Genomic DNA, 13,436 nt, shown 5'->3' with positions numbered 1-13,436 from the left:
CAAGGTTTCCCAGCAAGACTTACATCTGGATTGTGTCTGGGCCCAACACACATGGGTGGAGGGAAAGGTACGGAAAGTTCAACCCTTGTGTAGGCAGAGGAGACAGGGAATGTGGGGATTACTCCAGCTGGGAAGCCACAGGATCTGAAGAGTAGAGCCCATGGTCTTATATACCTCTGAATTCACCCCCTGAGCTGGGTTGCCCAATATATGTGCACAAATACGTTCATACATGGGCATGGGGGAACAGATAGCAGTACCCACCTGTAAGCACTTGCCATGGCAATGTCTCCACCTCACCTTTCATCACTCCAGGGTGTAGGGGAGAGGGAGCATACCATGTCTCTCCTTAAGTGCACTGCCTGTATAACAGCACTTAGCTATTAGCTCTGTGCCATCGCTCCTTGAAATTCCACTTCTTTTCCCTCTATAATTGGCAACAAAGGCAGCAAACTGATTCATATTCAAAATGGAGTCTTGCACTTTGACTGAGACCTGCAAGTCCTGTTCAGCCCCAGACTGCAATGAGACCTTCCAGGAATTTAGAGGGTAAAATCTAAGAAGTTCCTACTGAGCATATACAAACTGCAATCTTTTCAAAGACTTATTATGACTTGGCCAAATACTGGCTGATTTGCATGGGGGTGGCAAAAAGAACATCCATGACATCCCAGCCCTGCCAGATTTCATGGATCTGCAATTTAGGTAAAGCAGTCTCTTCCCTAACCCCGCTCCCAGAACCATTTTGGCCAAATTCCACCCCCACCACAAAAAAATAAAAAATAATAATAATAAAAAAAAAATAAAAAAAATCAGCCTGTGGCAGACACCTGGCATGGAAAATTTCAACCCAAGCACTCCAAGCTATAAACAAGTGAAAACAGGGGCACATAATAAGAAGTGCCAGGCAACTTTAATACTACCTTATATATAAAGTATATGGCATCAGTAGATCTCAAAGTGCTTTAAAATGTCAATATCATTATTTCCATTTTTTACAGATAGGAAAAATACAGCTCAAAGAATGAGATGATTCGTCCAAAGTCACTCAGCAAGTCAGTCACACAACTGGGATAGACCATGTTGAGTTCCAGACCAGGGCTTTAACCAAATAATCGTGCTGAGGCAGCACTACCTCTAATGAGCCAAGCTGAAGTGCACATTTTGTCCTCTTTTGCATGCCACCTTGGTTTGGGGCTTACACCCTGCATACGCCTTGAGCACTGAGTTGAGTTTCAGGGTATGCAAAGAAAGTGAAAAGCTGTTGGATGTGGTGCATTATCCAGATCCTGGCCTTTAGCAGAAAGGGATTTGAGAACAGGGACCAATGCATTTCATTTGTTTTTATTTAATTAAAAAAAAAAATCAAAGTCATCGCAATCCCATTTAAATACAGAGATTTACAAATAGGTCCAAAACTGGACTAAAATATTCTTTGAAATGCTGTACCCTTAAATATTGTGCTTTCATCGATACATAAGAAAATTAGCATATAAAAATACTTTACAAGGAATACATTCTAATATATGGATAAAAATACACATTTAAGTAATGCATTTCATTTTAGTATCATTCAAAATGCATAGGAAGGGATACAAGGACCGAGTTTCTTTAAAGCCTTTAATAAAAGTTTTCATTAAAAACCTATGAGAAGCCACAGCGAGCTTCTGCTGTTTAGAATATTGCATATAAAAAAACACTTTCGGCTGCACTGTCAATGCTCCGCAGTATTGGTTATGGCACATTATCTAGTTATGGCAGCAATGGCATGGGATATTGCATACTTGAAGAGAATGGCTACAACTACACTTAGCTGGATGGGACTGGATGTGTGTCTTGAAGAAACACCCTGACACTTCGGGCTGTTGGAAGGGAACAGGCTAGAGTACAGATAAAGCAATCAGTCCTGGCGAGACAATGAACATTTCAAACCTACATCAATGTGGCATCCATAATAATACACAAGAAGAAGAAGAATAAAAAAAATAAATAAGGAATAGACCAATTCTGCTAAGTAGAGATCTTTAAATAACACCCCCTCCTCCCAAAAAAACCCTCCCCTAAATCAGGCCCTTCTGACATCAGTTAACAAATAAAAATCAGAATAAAGTGCTAACATGTGACACATGGAGCAGGCGCTCACTTTTGCCATGTGTAAAAATGCACAGGTAATGGCTATCTAGCTCATGGACATGAGAAGGGATGAGATCATGGCCTGGGTTGCATTCTCATTAGTTTGCTGCAGAGGATCATTAAACCAATGCAAACATCATGCCCGTATCTTCTATAAAAGGTGAGGCAATGCAGTGTGAGAGGGTAGGGACCGAAAAGGCATCCGGCTTACAAGTCACAGAGATTAACGAGAGGCAACCAGAGGGCAGCTACAGCAGACAACAGGAAGAGTCTAAAACCCATCATCAGCATTAAAAATAAAAGGTACACATTTGAATTTGCACTAGGATGACCCCATACAGGACAGGCTTATAAAAACAGAAGAGACAACATCAATCTAGCAGAGGGCTTCTCATGCCAGTGTTTGCCAAGAGACTACAAGGTTCTATTTACTGAAAACAGGAGGAAAAAAAACCCCTGGAATTTGGATCAAGATGAATGGTGTTCAGCTGTTTACTAGCCTGAACAGTCTGGTTTTTTTTAAATGAGAGACATCTCCGGATGGCCTATGTGAACAAGAGGGCCAGTGACTTTGGACAATCACACACTGGCTTTTTGTCCTGGATGCCACGTTCCTCTAAAAGTTCTGTACAGTTATATGCAGACAAATAAATCAATCATGTCTTGGAGTTGCCAAGTGGGCAAAGTGCTTCATTGTTTTTCCAAAGGGGGTAAGTGTAGTGCGGTGGAGTCGTGATGGGGGGAGATATCCAAATGTGAGATAAAGACACCAAACCATTCTCAGAAGAGATTTGGCTTCAAATTAAATGCATAAAAATGGCAGCTACCCACTGGCAAAAAAGTCTGAGATGTTTTCCATGGACATCAACACTGCCCAAGTGTTAGTGAGTGAAGGGAATTTCAAAGCCAGTTTAGCAATCATGGTTTAAAACGAAGCAGTTTCCATTACTGGAGCATACAGGTCATGTTGATCTTGCTGTACATGATTAACAGGGCAAACAAGAAAAAAAAATAGCACCGAGCACATTTAAAAGGATGGCCAAGCCCTTCAGGATGAGGGTGGCAGAGGGCCTAGGGGCTGACCCGCTCTCCATGACCCCGTGCAGGGTGAAAGCTCACCTCAGTGGAGGGATGACTGAAGGCCGCCCTGTCAATAGTAAGCAACCTTGGATATTGTTTTCTGCTACCGGCAGCCCATTTGACCATCTGCATTACCCAAAGCCTAAGCTGCTCATCCCACGTAGCTCATACTGCTTGGTGGTCTCTGAATTAAGAGTTTTAGACGCACCCCACTTTTGCAAGTCATATTACATTACAAATACCAGTGCAAAACAGGAAAAACACAATGGATACCCAACAGTTTCTCTGCCCTGCCAGGGCCTGAAGGTACCTCCCATTCGCATCCTCCCTCCTCAGAGTGTCTGTCTGCTCATCTTGGCCTCCATGCCCAAGGTCTGTTGGACTGGCAATTCCCCACTCTCTCCTAGTTGAGCATTGGCAGCAAGTGCCAGAGGATTTCGGCTAATGACCAGGTCCAGTTTCTCTCCTGCCTCAGAGATCAGAGGGACAGCCAGACAGCAGTCAAAGTCTCTCGTTCGGATACGATTTACCTGCCAGGACAGGTTTGGGGTACGCAACAGGGAGGGAAAACAAGAACACCAGATTTTGTTAAGGAAAACACATGAAAGCTGCTAGAACTGAGCCCTGGGACTGGAGCAAAGACAACAGAATATGTGCTCCTAGAGCACTGTCATCCCTGCAGTCTGGCATGGGATTTGGCAGGATTGTAGGAATTGAACTAGTCAGTCTAGTGCAGCATCTAAAACAGATGCATCTCCTGTTCAACAATAACTGAGAGGAAATAAAAGAACACACTCCAAAGTAGATGCTGCCCCTAGCTGCAATGATCACAGCCAGAGTCAAACTTTGGTATCGTGGGGGATTCAAAACTGCAGGCTCTTTTTCAGGCTGGTCTCTAATCTACATCTTAAGGAGATGGCAAGAGTTGCAGGAATACCAGTCTCTTTCAGAATGTGTATTTTAAATGACAGTCTACTTTCAGCACACCACAACTCTGGGATCCAAATGGGATCAGTGTTTTCACTGACACCCCAACACCACTGTGCTGCTGCCAAACCCATAGCTGATATGTCCCCTGTTATCAGACCCTTGGTTGTCTTTATCAACCAAGTAGATTGGCAGCAGTCTTTTGGAAAGTGTGCATTTGTGTGGATTCTAGGCATTGTGTGTGGACTATATCATGTATGCTTCTTCACTTAGAGCACTCATGCATTGCTGGGACTGCTAGAAGCAAGGTCTTTTCATGAGCAGCAGAGACCTCCCAAGAATTCTGTAGAAATCGCAAAAAAAAATCAGCTTTTCCAGTTATCTTCAGTGGAAGTTAAAACACGCCCCAAAGCAAAACTAAAATCACCTGAAGAATCTATGAGTTAGGGAAAACCCTCGCCCCGCCCCTGTGATTAGGCAGAGTAGTTGGAGTTGGTGCAGTGATGTTCTCCAGGTTTGGGGATTTGAATGTTCACCCCCCATCCCAATCTCCTCACTGCTGAGGCAGCATCTGGATCCAAGCTGTGCCTCCTTCACTGGTGAACAAATGGAAGATCCATATAGCCCTGTCCCCTAGGCTCTTCCTGAGCCCATGAAGCATCCAGGGAACAGTGCTCTGTGACACAAGTCTACTGTGTAGGGCTCCTACAGCTCCCCTGGCACCGATGTGGTACAACTGCACTGGTTCCAACACAAGCAGCACAGAGTAGATTGGTAAGGCCTGCTCTTGGCTGATATGTAGGATTGGCAGAATTTGATTTTTATTTTTTTAAATAATTTTGATGGCTAAAATTGATGTTTAGTTTTAAGCTTTTCTTTTGATTTCTTATCAGTTTTCATTGGTTTTCATCGATTTTGCTGACTTTTGGCAATAGTATAGTTTTCTCTATATTTTTATTGGCTTTTCATTATTTTTATCCATTTTTATTGATTTAAATTTTCAGGATGACATGAGATTAAGGGTGTGAAGGCAGACAATTTAGTAATGGTGCTATACTGTTTAAAGCTTCATAAAATCACATTAAATTATATAAAAGTATATATCAATGCTGCATACCTGCTTTAAGTCATTCTGTTCGTTCATCAGGAAAGAGCCAGGTGCGCAGGGACCAGAAGAGGAGGGCAGCGGTACGCTGGAGCTCTGGGAACACAGGGAGAGGCAGCGTGCTTGGGGCAGAGGCTGTGGGGGTACCCCCAGGGCCCAGCCGCTGTCCCCATGCTAGCCAGAGGGGTGGGAAGCTGTGGCCATCAAGCAGTCGGGCTGTTCCTCTGCTCATGCCTGCCAGGTAGAGTCATGGGGAGCTGCTTCTTGCCCCGAGCTAGGCAGCTGCTGCCTCTCCCCATGATCCCAGCCTGGCCCGTGTGTGATTGGGGCAGGGGCTAAACTCCTGGTGAGCCCCGATCACACAGGGGCCAGGCCAGGCTCACCAGGAGGTTGGTGCCCGATCCCCAGCTGGGACCAGCGCAGAGTGAGAAACCAGTGGCACTGGGTCCCCAGTGGCTGCCAGTAGCCCTGCCCCTTCAACCCCAACGCTCAGCCCTCCCAGCTCCTGCAGTGGCTTCCTGGGCCACCCCATCTGCACGGGTGTGCGTGCATGTGTGCATGTGCATGTACATGTGTGTACGTGTGTGAGCATGTGTGTGTGTATGTGCACCGCACCCCCTGCCCTAGATTTCCTTACCCTGCTTCCAGATATTTTTTTTTTTACATCGAGTGACAGGTGAAATCGATGTTTATGGATAACGATTGAATCCTGTCAAGCCCACTGATAAGAGAACCAAAGAGGGCCTAGAGAATTTACACCACCATCAGGCTGAATCATCAACAATGCTGTGCTTTTCTGTTGGATCCTCCTACGGCACTTTTTCTGCAAACCCCTTGTTCAGCTCAAGAGTTAATGTCAAAACTGCCGCTACAGGCAAGAGATGATCTCATCTACTTGTAAGTAGTGCAAAGCAGATACGAATCTGGGGGTACTCAAAGGCTCTGCTTTCTTTAAGATTTCATACACACCACCAGAACCCTTGGCATTTGTACAGCTGCGACGTATCCAGCATTCAGCAGAATGTGGCTTGGAGTCTAATTACCTTCCTGTTCATTCTTGAACCATCTTTCATGAGATGCTGAGAAGGAACACCTGGCTATAGACCACAACGTGCTCCAACAAGATTCCCCACAATGTTACCAAGTGTTTTAGTTACCTGAGGTACATAATACACGGGTGCTGATCAGCCCCTGAACCTCCCTCACCCCACAAGACATTCCTAAAACTTAACATCCTCATGGTGCTTCAGAGCTTCCAAGAGGGTGACAAAACTTGTATTCCCAAGTGGCAGCATTTTTTTTGGTTGATCATACTCTCCCTCTTGCCATCAGGCATGAACTTGTGTCACCTTCGCTAAATATTTTTAAGGGTCTTTGATACCTATCTAAAATACCACAATCTCCTTGTTATTGCTTTCCCCTCAGAGATCAGGTATGCCCACCTGTATGTTTACTAGGGACTTCACTTTTGACCAAATGTTGTTTTCCGTAGCAAATATTTGCTGGATCAGGTGTTGTTAGAGGAAGAAAGTATAAGAGTATCGCTTCTCTTGAAGGCTGTTTCTTAGAACCCGCCTTGTACAAATTAAATGGGATATGTGAACACTATTTAAAACCCTGTAGAACTGCATATACTATCCCATTTTGAGTGATGTTTCTCACTCCAGTTTTCCCAGGGAAAAAGAAAAACCTGACATGCACAAGGAAAAAGGGTTAAAGAAAAAGGTTGAAAAAGACACTCTCAGCTGGCTTTAGTGAGGAACTGCACTAAAAAATGTGAATCCGGATGAAAATTCCCCCAAATAATGGAGAATTCAAGTTCACACTTGATCTGTAGTGATCTCCCAGTATTAAACACTAGCCCCAGGTATACCAGGTCACCAAAGGCAGACAGCTGCCAACCAAACTGTCTAGCTACTGCCTTTTATAAAGTCAGTGTCACCACAATTCATTTTCACTTCTCTTTCTTGCATTCACTCACATCTTTCTTGTCTCAGAGCGGTTCACATTCCTTACCTGAAGGACTCTGTCATAAGGTTTGAGGCCACACTGATCAGCTGGCCCATTTGGACGGACCATATTTACATAGACACCTTTCTCCAAGAGACCATCGGACACACTGAATCCAAAGTCTTCACTCTCAGGGTCCTTGTGGAGTGTCATCTATGGTCAAAGTCATTGGAGAGAAAGTTCTAATGAAGCATGAACAACTCATAACACAAGGGAGAAAGAGGTCAGGAGCTCTGGAGGCAACATGCATGGTACTGGATGGTGATTTTGGTCTGAGTAGACATAGGTTGTCTATAGGAGCAAGATTGTGCACAAATTGCCAGCTCTTCCATAGCTTACTTGCCCCTCATCCCCAAGGAATTTGGTATTCAGTAGCTATGCCTTAGTTGTGTTTTAGGTTTTGACACCATCACTGCACCCTAGCAACTGTCTAGCAAAGCCTCACAGACTGCAGATTCTTCAAGTATGCTCAGGATCTTCTTTTGCTCCAGAGCACCATGCTTTCAGAGAGTGCCCTTGGGAATAGGGAGCAAGAAACATTATGTTGGTGCACTCACATAGGCCAGAATCTTATCTCCAAATGGGACAATGCCAGATGTTTCAGAGGAAACATGAGCACTTTAGAGCATTTTACAAAACCTTATGATGTAGGGCTGTGAAGGATTTTTAATTCAGAACAGCAAATCATGCCCCGAAGGATAAGCACTAATAATGTTATCCCACTCAGCATAATTGCAAATTCTGTCATGTTAAAAATTCTTTGAAATCCATCATGCTATTTTCCTTCAGTAGCATTCTTCATTAGTAATTTTGACAAGTAATTATGCCTTTATAATATTACTTCCTTGCATCATCCTTAAGGGCCTTGATCCAGTACCCTTGAGTGTAAATGGAAATGTCCCATTTTTAATACAAGCCTGAAATCCCACAGCTACGATTCTACCTAAGGAGGTTTCAACTATATGTTCTCCTCAGAGTAAGGGGTTTACTGGATTGCACTTGATACTACATAGAGCTAGGTGGGTGCTACTGATAATACTGTTAACATTTCAGCTCTGTTATGCATACCCTAGGCATTAGTTCATCCCTGGGGCCGGGGAATCTTGTGTTATAATGGCAAACCAGTGATTTGGCCGTAGCTCAGTGATTCTCAACCAAGGTGCTTCAGCAGCCTGGGGTGCTTTAAGATCCTTGCAGGGGTGCCACATAGTGTTAGCACTGGTAGGTATACAAGCATGGTTCACAAGATCAACCCAATGATTTCAGATAAAAATTCATAGTGTTAAAAACATCTGACCCGTTGTGGTCTTTAGGAGTTCTTGACAATAGAAAAACTGCTCTATTCTTTTTCCATAGTCAAAAATGAGCAGAAACTAAGAGCTGGCATTTTCTGATGGGTGCCTTGAATTTAGTGAGGCATGCCTTGAGTCTAAAAAGGTTGAGCACCACTGCTGTAGGCTGGTGTTTTCCACTGAACATGAAACAAAGAAGGGCCAAGCCTTGCATCAAAATTCTCTCAAAGTTTGTTAAGAGCTGAGGTCTGCTTCAAAGCTTGTCCCTGTCTATATGAACAAACTTTCTACATATAAGCAAACCCTTTCCATTCCCCTGACACCCTGGAAATGCAGAGATATACGTTGGTTGTGTCTGACTAGTGTTTTAAGAGGGAGCAAGGGCATTTTTGTGACATCTTCTCAGTGAAGGCATGTTTGCACAAACCCCACTTTAAATCCCATTCGTCATCAGACCGCCTTCAGGTACCAAGAAACCAGCTCTTTCGAAGCACGCACCTTGTGGAATTCGAGGGGGGTGGGAGACATGATTTCCTGCATCTCCTTCTCAATCTTCTTCACCTCCAGATTCCTCTCATTTTTCTTGGTGGGAGTGATGTTGCCATCACTTTGTCCTTCATCATAGCTGGAAGATCCTTTCCTCAATGGGCTCAATCCTGACTGGCTAACAGAGTCCATGAGCAATTTGCTTCCTTCCAAGCCCAGGCTGTGCACACTCCCTGTCATGATGGATGCCTGTGGATAAGGTGGTAAATTAGCTCAACAAGACCAGATGAGGGGGTCGAGTGTCAAGAAACAGAGGGACTCTAGACAAACAAGAGGGACTTACAGCGAAGCAGAAAGATAATCTCTTAAGCATTAATCAGAGGGAATGCTATTTGTGTTCCTACATGTTAGTAAGCACAGGGTAGATATGCACCTTCATAGATTAACTAAATAAACTATAAAGAGAGAGCACAAGCTTTTGTGAGCACAAATTCACTTCAACAGATGCTGTAGTCATTTCTGGCTGGCTATATGTACCAGTTTCAGAAAGTACAAGCATGTTTTTCTTATTGTTTTCAAAGTTACTGGCCAGAAATCTTTAGTCAGGGTTTTGCCACTCCTGCCTCCGGAAAAATGAAAGGGTTTTTTTTTAAATGAAAACATTTTGTGAAGGTTCTCGCCTCTTTTCTTCTTTTTTTGAATAACTCTCTTATCTGCTCTACAGCACAGCGTCAGTCATACAACGGAAGCACATGCTCCAGGCATGGACGTAAAAAGAATTCCAAATTTTGTAGGCATCAAATCAACATCCCCTTGACACAACCTTCAAGGTGAATCCTTCATACACTGAGGATGGTCAACAGACAGTGGGACAAGCTCAGAATGAAACTACAATGAATCAAAGTCCTTCATTGCTAAAATAAATCAAAACAAGCAAAAAAGTTGCAGTTCCAGCTACAGGTTTAGTGCAAAAGCTTGTTCTTTAAAAAGTGACTTCAGCCTGAGAGAAGATTCCACACATAGTCTGGTGTATTTGGAGACATCACCCTTTTCTGTTTCTACCTCTGGATTTGCTATTCAGCTACAAACTTGACTTACAAAACTACAGTATTACGCAGCACACATCTTGGAAAAGATGTCACAAGGTTGGAAACATTAGTTTGATGGTGCCATTCTGCTTCATGGACAGACAGTTCCAGGGGGCAGCCCAACGGGAATGTTATTGTTGGCCAAAGTTGAACTGCTCTACTATTAAGAAAAAGCATATTAAATCCCTCTTCAGCCTACCTGTACAAGTGAATAGCATCATGCTAAAAAATCTGCAATTGCAATGACATAGATATTGTTGGAGCCCTTGTCTCACCTGCCCTTCACTTACAGCACATGGTAGGCCTTTTACATAGGGTGCTTTCTAGTGTGGTGCATGAGAGAGTCTGGACTAGCTGTCTTTGTTAAAAATCTGGATAAATGATTGCACACAAACACAGGGTACTGGACTTTATGCCCTGGGAGGTCCATTCCAGGCCTATTATTCCTAGATCAGTACTCCTTAAATGCAAAAGAACAAAACTCACTAACAAAAGTCTACTAATAGTGCTGACAAGGTTCCTTGAGTGAATTTGATATCTTTTATTAGACCAACCCAAATGGTTGGAGAATAGTTATTAAGCAAGCTTTCGGTTCAAAAACCCTTCGTCAGGCTACAGGTTTTTGAACCCGAAAGCTTGCTTAATAACCATTCTCCAACCATTTGGGTTGATCTAATAAAAGATATCAAATTCACCCAAGGAACCTTGTCTGCCTATGTCCTTAGACCAACACGGCTACAACCCAAACCCCTACTAATAATGCTAATACTCAAGAGAGAGCATGTCTAAGAGATGCAACCATGGGCTCTGGAAGCACTAGCAATATGAGGCAATCCATGGGTCAGCACACGCTATATGCTTTTTGATGGGCTAGCCAGGACTGTATGCAAGTCTACTCCTTTTGTAATGTGTTTTCAGTTCCCTGCCGTGGGATAATACATTCCCTCCCTACAACAGTGCTCAAGGAGTTTGGCATGTTACTTTTGCCTTCCCAGCATATGTTTCACGATGGCTCTTTAAGCAAAAGAAATTAGGATTTTTATCGGTTAGTACATGGGAGTCTCCAGTTAGCAAAGCTAATCAAAACCAACTTAAAAGTATGAAATCAAATAGCTTTTAGCACCAGTCACACTTGACAGAAGCATCTTTAAGTGGATGCTAAGTAGATTTCATTCTGTCTGGTGATGTTTTTCATTAAAGGGATTATATTGATCAAAGCTAAGGAATGAGTCAAGAATTCAATCTGTAGGACCCCAACTGGCTCCCAGTCATGTGGCCTATTTAAATTAGTAATGAAAACTTTAATTTCAGGGGTCAGACTGTGAAGGTCAAACAGTCCACTCAAATGTCAAAAGACACAGGAAAGGAAATGAAAAAGTAGAAAGTAGGGAGCAAAGCTCAGCAGTTGCTAAAGAAGGCAAGTCAAGGAGCAATCTGTCACACGCATGGTGAAAGTGTCATCTGATTAAACCTCTAATCAAAACCTGCCTGCTCAGCTTTGCTTTGGTTTGGAACAAAGGAGAATAAACTTGTGGATCCTAGTGACTATGTGAAATGTGTCTACAACACCCCCATTTTCTGAACTGGGTTGGACAATGGAGGCCTTACGTGTTTTAAATTCCTTAGCATTTTCACTGTCTGGTGTGTGACGCATTCACCTGCGAGCAGCTAGCCAAAATGAAAAACCCACTATCCATTGTGAAAGATCTTTGGTAATCACAGCATCTCAGTGACTTAGGCACCTAAATCCCATGGTCAAAAATGACTTCAGATATGTGCCTTCACTGAGCACCTAGTGCTCACCGAGAGGGCTGTTCACATCCTCTCCTGCTTCCACAAGTCAAACGCAGAAATGGGATAGTGAGGACACCATGAGGCCATCTCCTGCAGAGGGTTTCAAAGCATGCCAGAGACAGAGGTTTAAAGAGTGGCCACAGAGGCATCTCCAGAGTAGCTTCACTGCCACATTTCTGGGTTCAATGCACGTGACTCAAGAGTAGGTCAGCAGTCTTTCCCCCTGAGAATGCCAGGAAGAGCGTAGAAGTATTATCTGGCATTTTGGAGCCTAGGGCAAGACCTCTCAAGGTGGGTAGGTATCTAAATGCAGCTCGTAAATCCCACTGAAAGTCAATAGGCCTTTGGCTTCTAAATGCTGAAGCTGCTTCTGAAAAACAGGACTCTGACCCATTTGAAAATCTTACCCAGCTGACTTGCTCAAGGCAAGCAGAGGCAACCTGTGACAGAAAGGAAAGTTCAAGCTTGAGCCTCTTTCCTGATGTCACTACCAACGGGATATAAATTACATCATTTTAAGAGGCAGCAATAGGGGCCATCTTTTATTTGCTAGTGGACAATCCAAGTGCTTTTTGTTCAGTTTTATTTTAAATTGGCAGGGAGCTTAAGGATGGCAGAAAGGAAACAGTGCTCTGCCTCATTACTAGGAGAAGCAAGTAACTTTTGCAAAGAGAGGAGCACAGGCTCAAATGAGGAGATGATTATTTCACAAAATTACTGATTAAATCCAACTTGGGAACAGAAGAGGCAATGCTGCTGAGCGAGAAAGGTGAAGAAACACTGATTCTCATTACACAAAGCAAAGACACATCCTTCAAGTGGTGGAGCAAAGTTCAGTAGTAACCTGTTCAACTTGACCTGTTGAGAGGTACCAGAAGACACTGTTAATGAAATGCTACAAATATTCCAGTAGCAAGACAGCAAAGGAGAGGTTACTAGGGCATTTGAAGAGAGAATGCGTTGGTGTCCTCATAGGCTTGGCTGTTCCACAGATGAAAAATAAGGGATTTTCTTGCACTACCAAAAAAGCAGCGTGATGGTGGTTCAGAACCATAAAACATGTATCTATTTTTAAGCAGCAGCCAATCTAGTGGATGGGGCCACAGACTGAGTGTTCGAGATAAGACTTCTAATCTTGGGTCAGTTGCTGACTTACTGTGTAATCTCAGACAGGTCACTTTATCTGTGCACCTGTTTCCTTTTTCAGTCTTTATCAGTCTCACCTGGCTAGGTTTCAAGCACCTTTGGAGCAGGGACCATCTTTCAAGCTCAGTATAACGGGGTGCTGCTCCTGGTTGGGACTGGTAGGTATTACTTCTATACCAGCACCAGTAATGTTCAAGGCTGACAAAACAACCAAAGGGAAGGAAAGCTGCAGTGTGCGGACAGATGCAGAGCCACAAAGGCAAAAGTGAGGACAGCTGAGCCTATGAAAGGATCATGAACTTGAGAGGGGAGATAGGCCTTGACCTGTACCGTGTGGATACCGGACCCTTAAGGGGGTTTTGCTGAGCGTTATAT

At 43.5% G+C, this 13,436-nt stretch overlaps 1 protein-coding gene across 4 annotated transcripts in view; it reads right to left on the bottom strand.

Annotated features, from left to right (window-relative positions):
* Window positions 1-1,328: 1,328 nt before the first annotated feature.
* Window positions 1,329-13,436, bottom strand: part of GRIP2 (glutamate receptor interacting protein 2) — a 166,616-nt gene continuing 154,508 nt past the window's right edge. For 3 of the 4 annotated variants that reach the window (XM_019499694.2, XM_014605587.3, XM_019499698.2), the window contains exons 22-25: window positions 9,046-9,282; window positions 7,262-7,408; window positions 5,258-5,341; window positions 1,329-3,743 (exon numbers count right to left, since the gene is read on the bottom strand). In XM_019499694.2, the coding sequence (XP_019355239.1) occupies window positions 3,546-3,743; window positions 5,258-5,341; window positions 7,262-7,408; window positions 9,046-9,282 (666 nt within the window). In that variant the 3' untranslated portion in view covers window positions 1,329-3,545. The remainder of the gene's footprint in view (window positions 3,744-5,257; window positions 5,342-7,261; window positions 7,409-9,045; window positions 9,283-13,436) is intronic. The other variant, XM_019499699.2, reaches the window with a different exon arrangement.

The sequence above is a fragment of the Alligator mississippiensis genome, chromosome 12 (assembly GCF_030867095.1).
Source record: "Alligator mississippiensis isolate rAllMis1 chromosome 12, rAllMis1, whole genome shotgun sequence".
Taxonomy (NCBI): domain Eukaryota; kingdom Metazoa; phylum Chordata; order Crocodylia; family Alligatoridae; genus Alligator; species Alligator mississippiensis.
The sequence above is the reverse complement of the archived record's forward strand: the minus strand, read 5'-3'. Positions and strand labels throughout refer to the sequence as shown.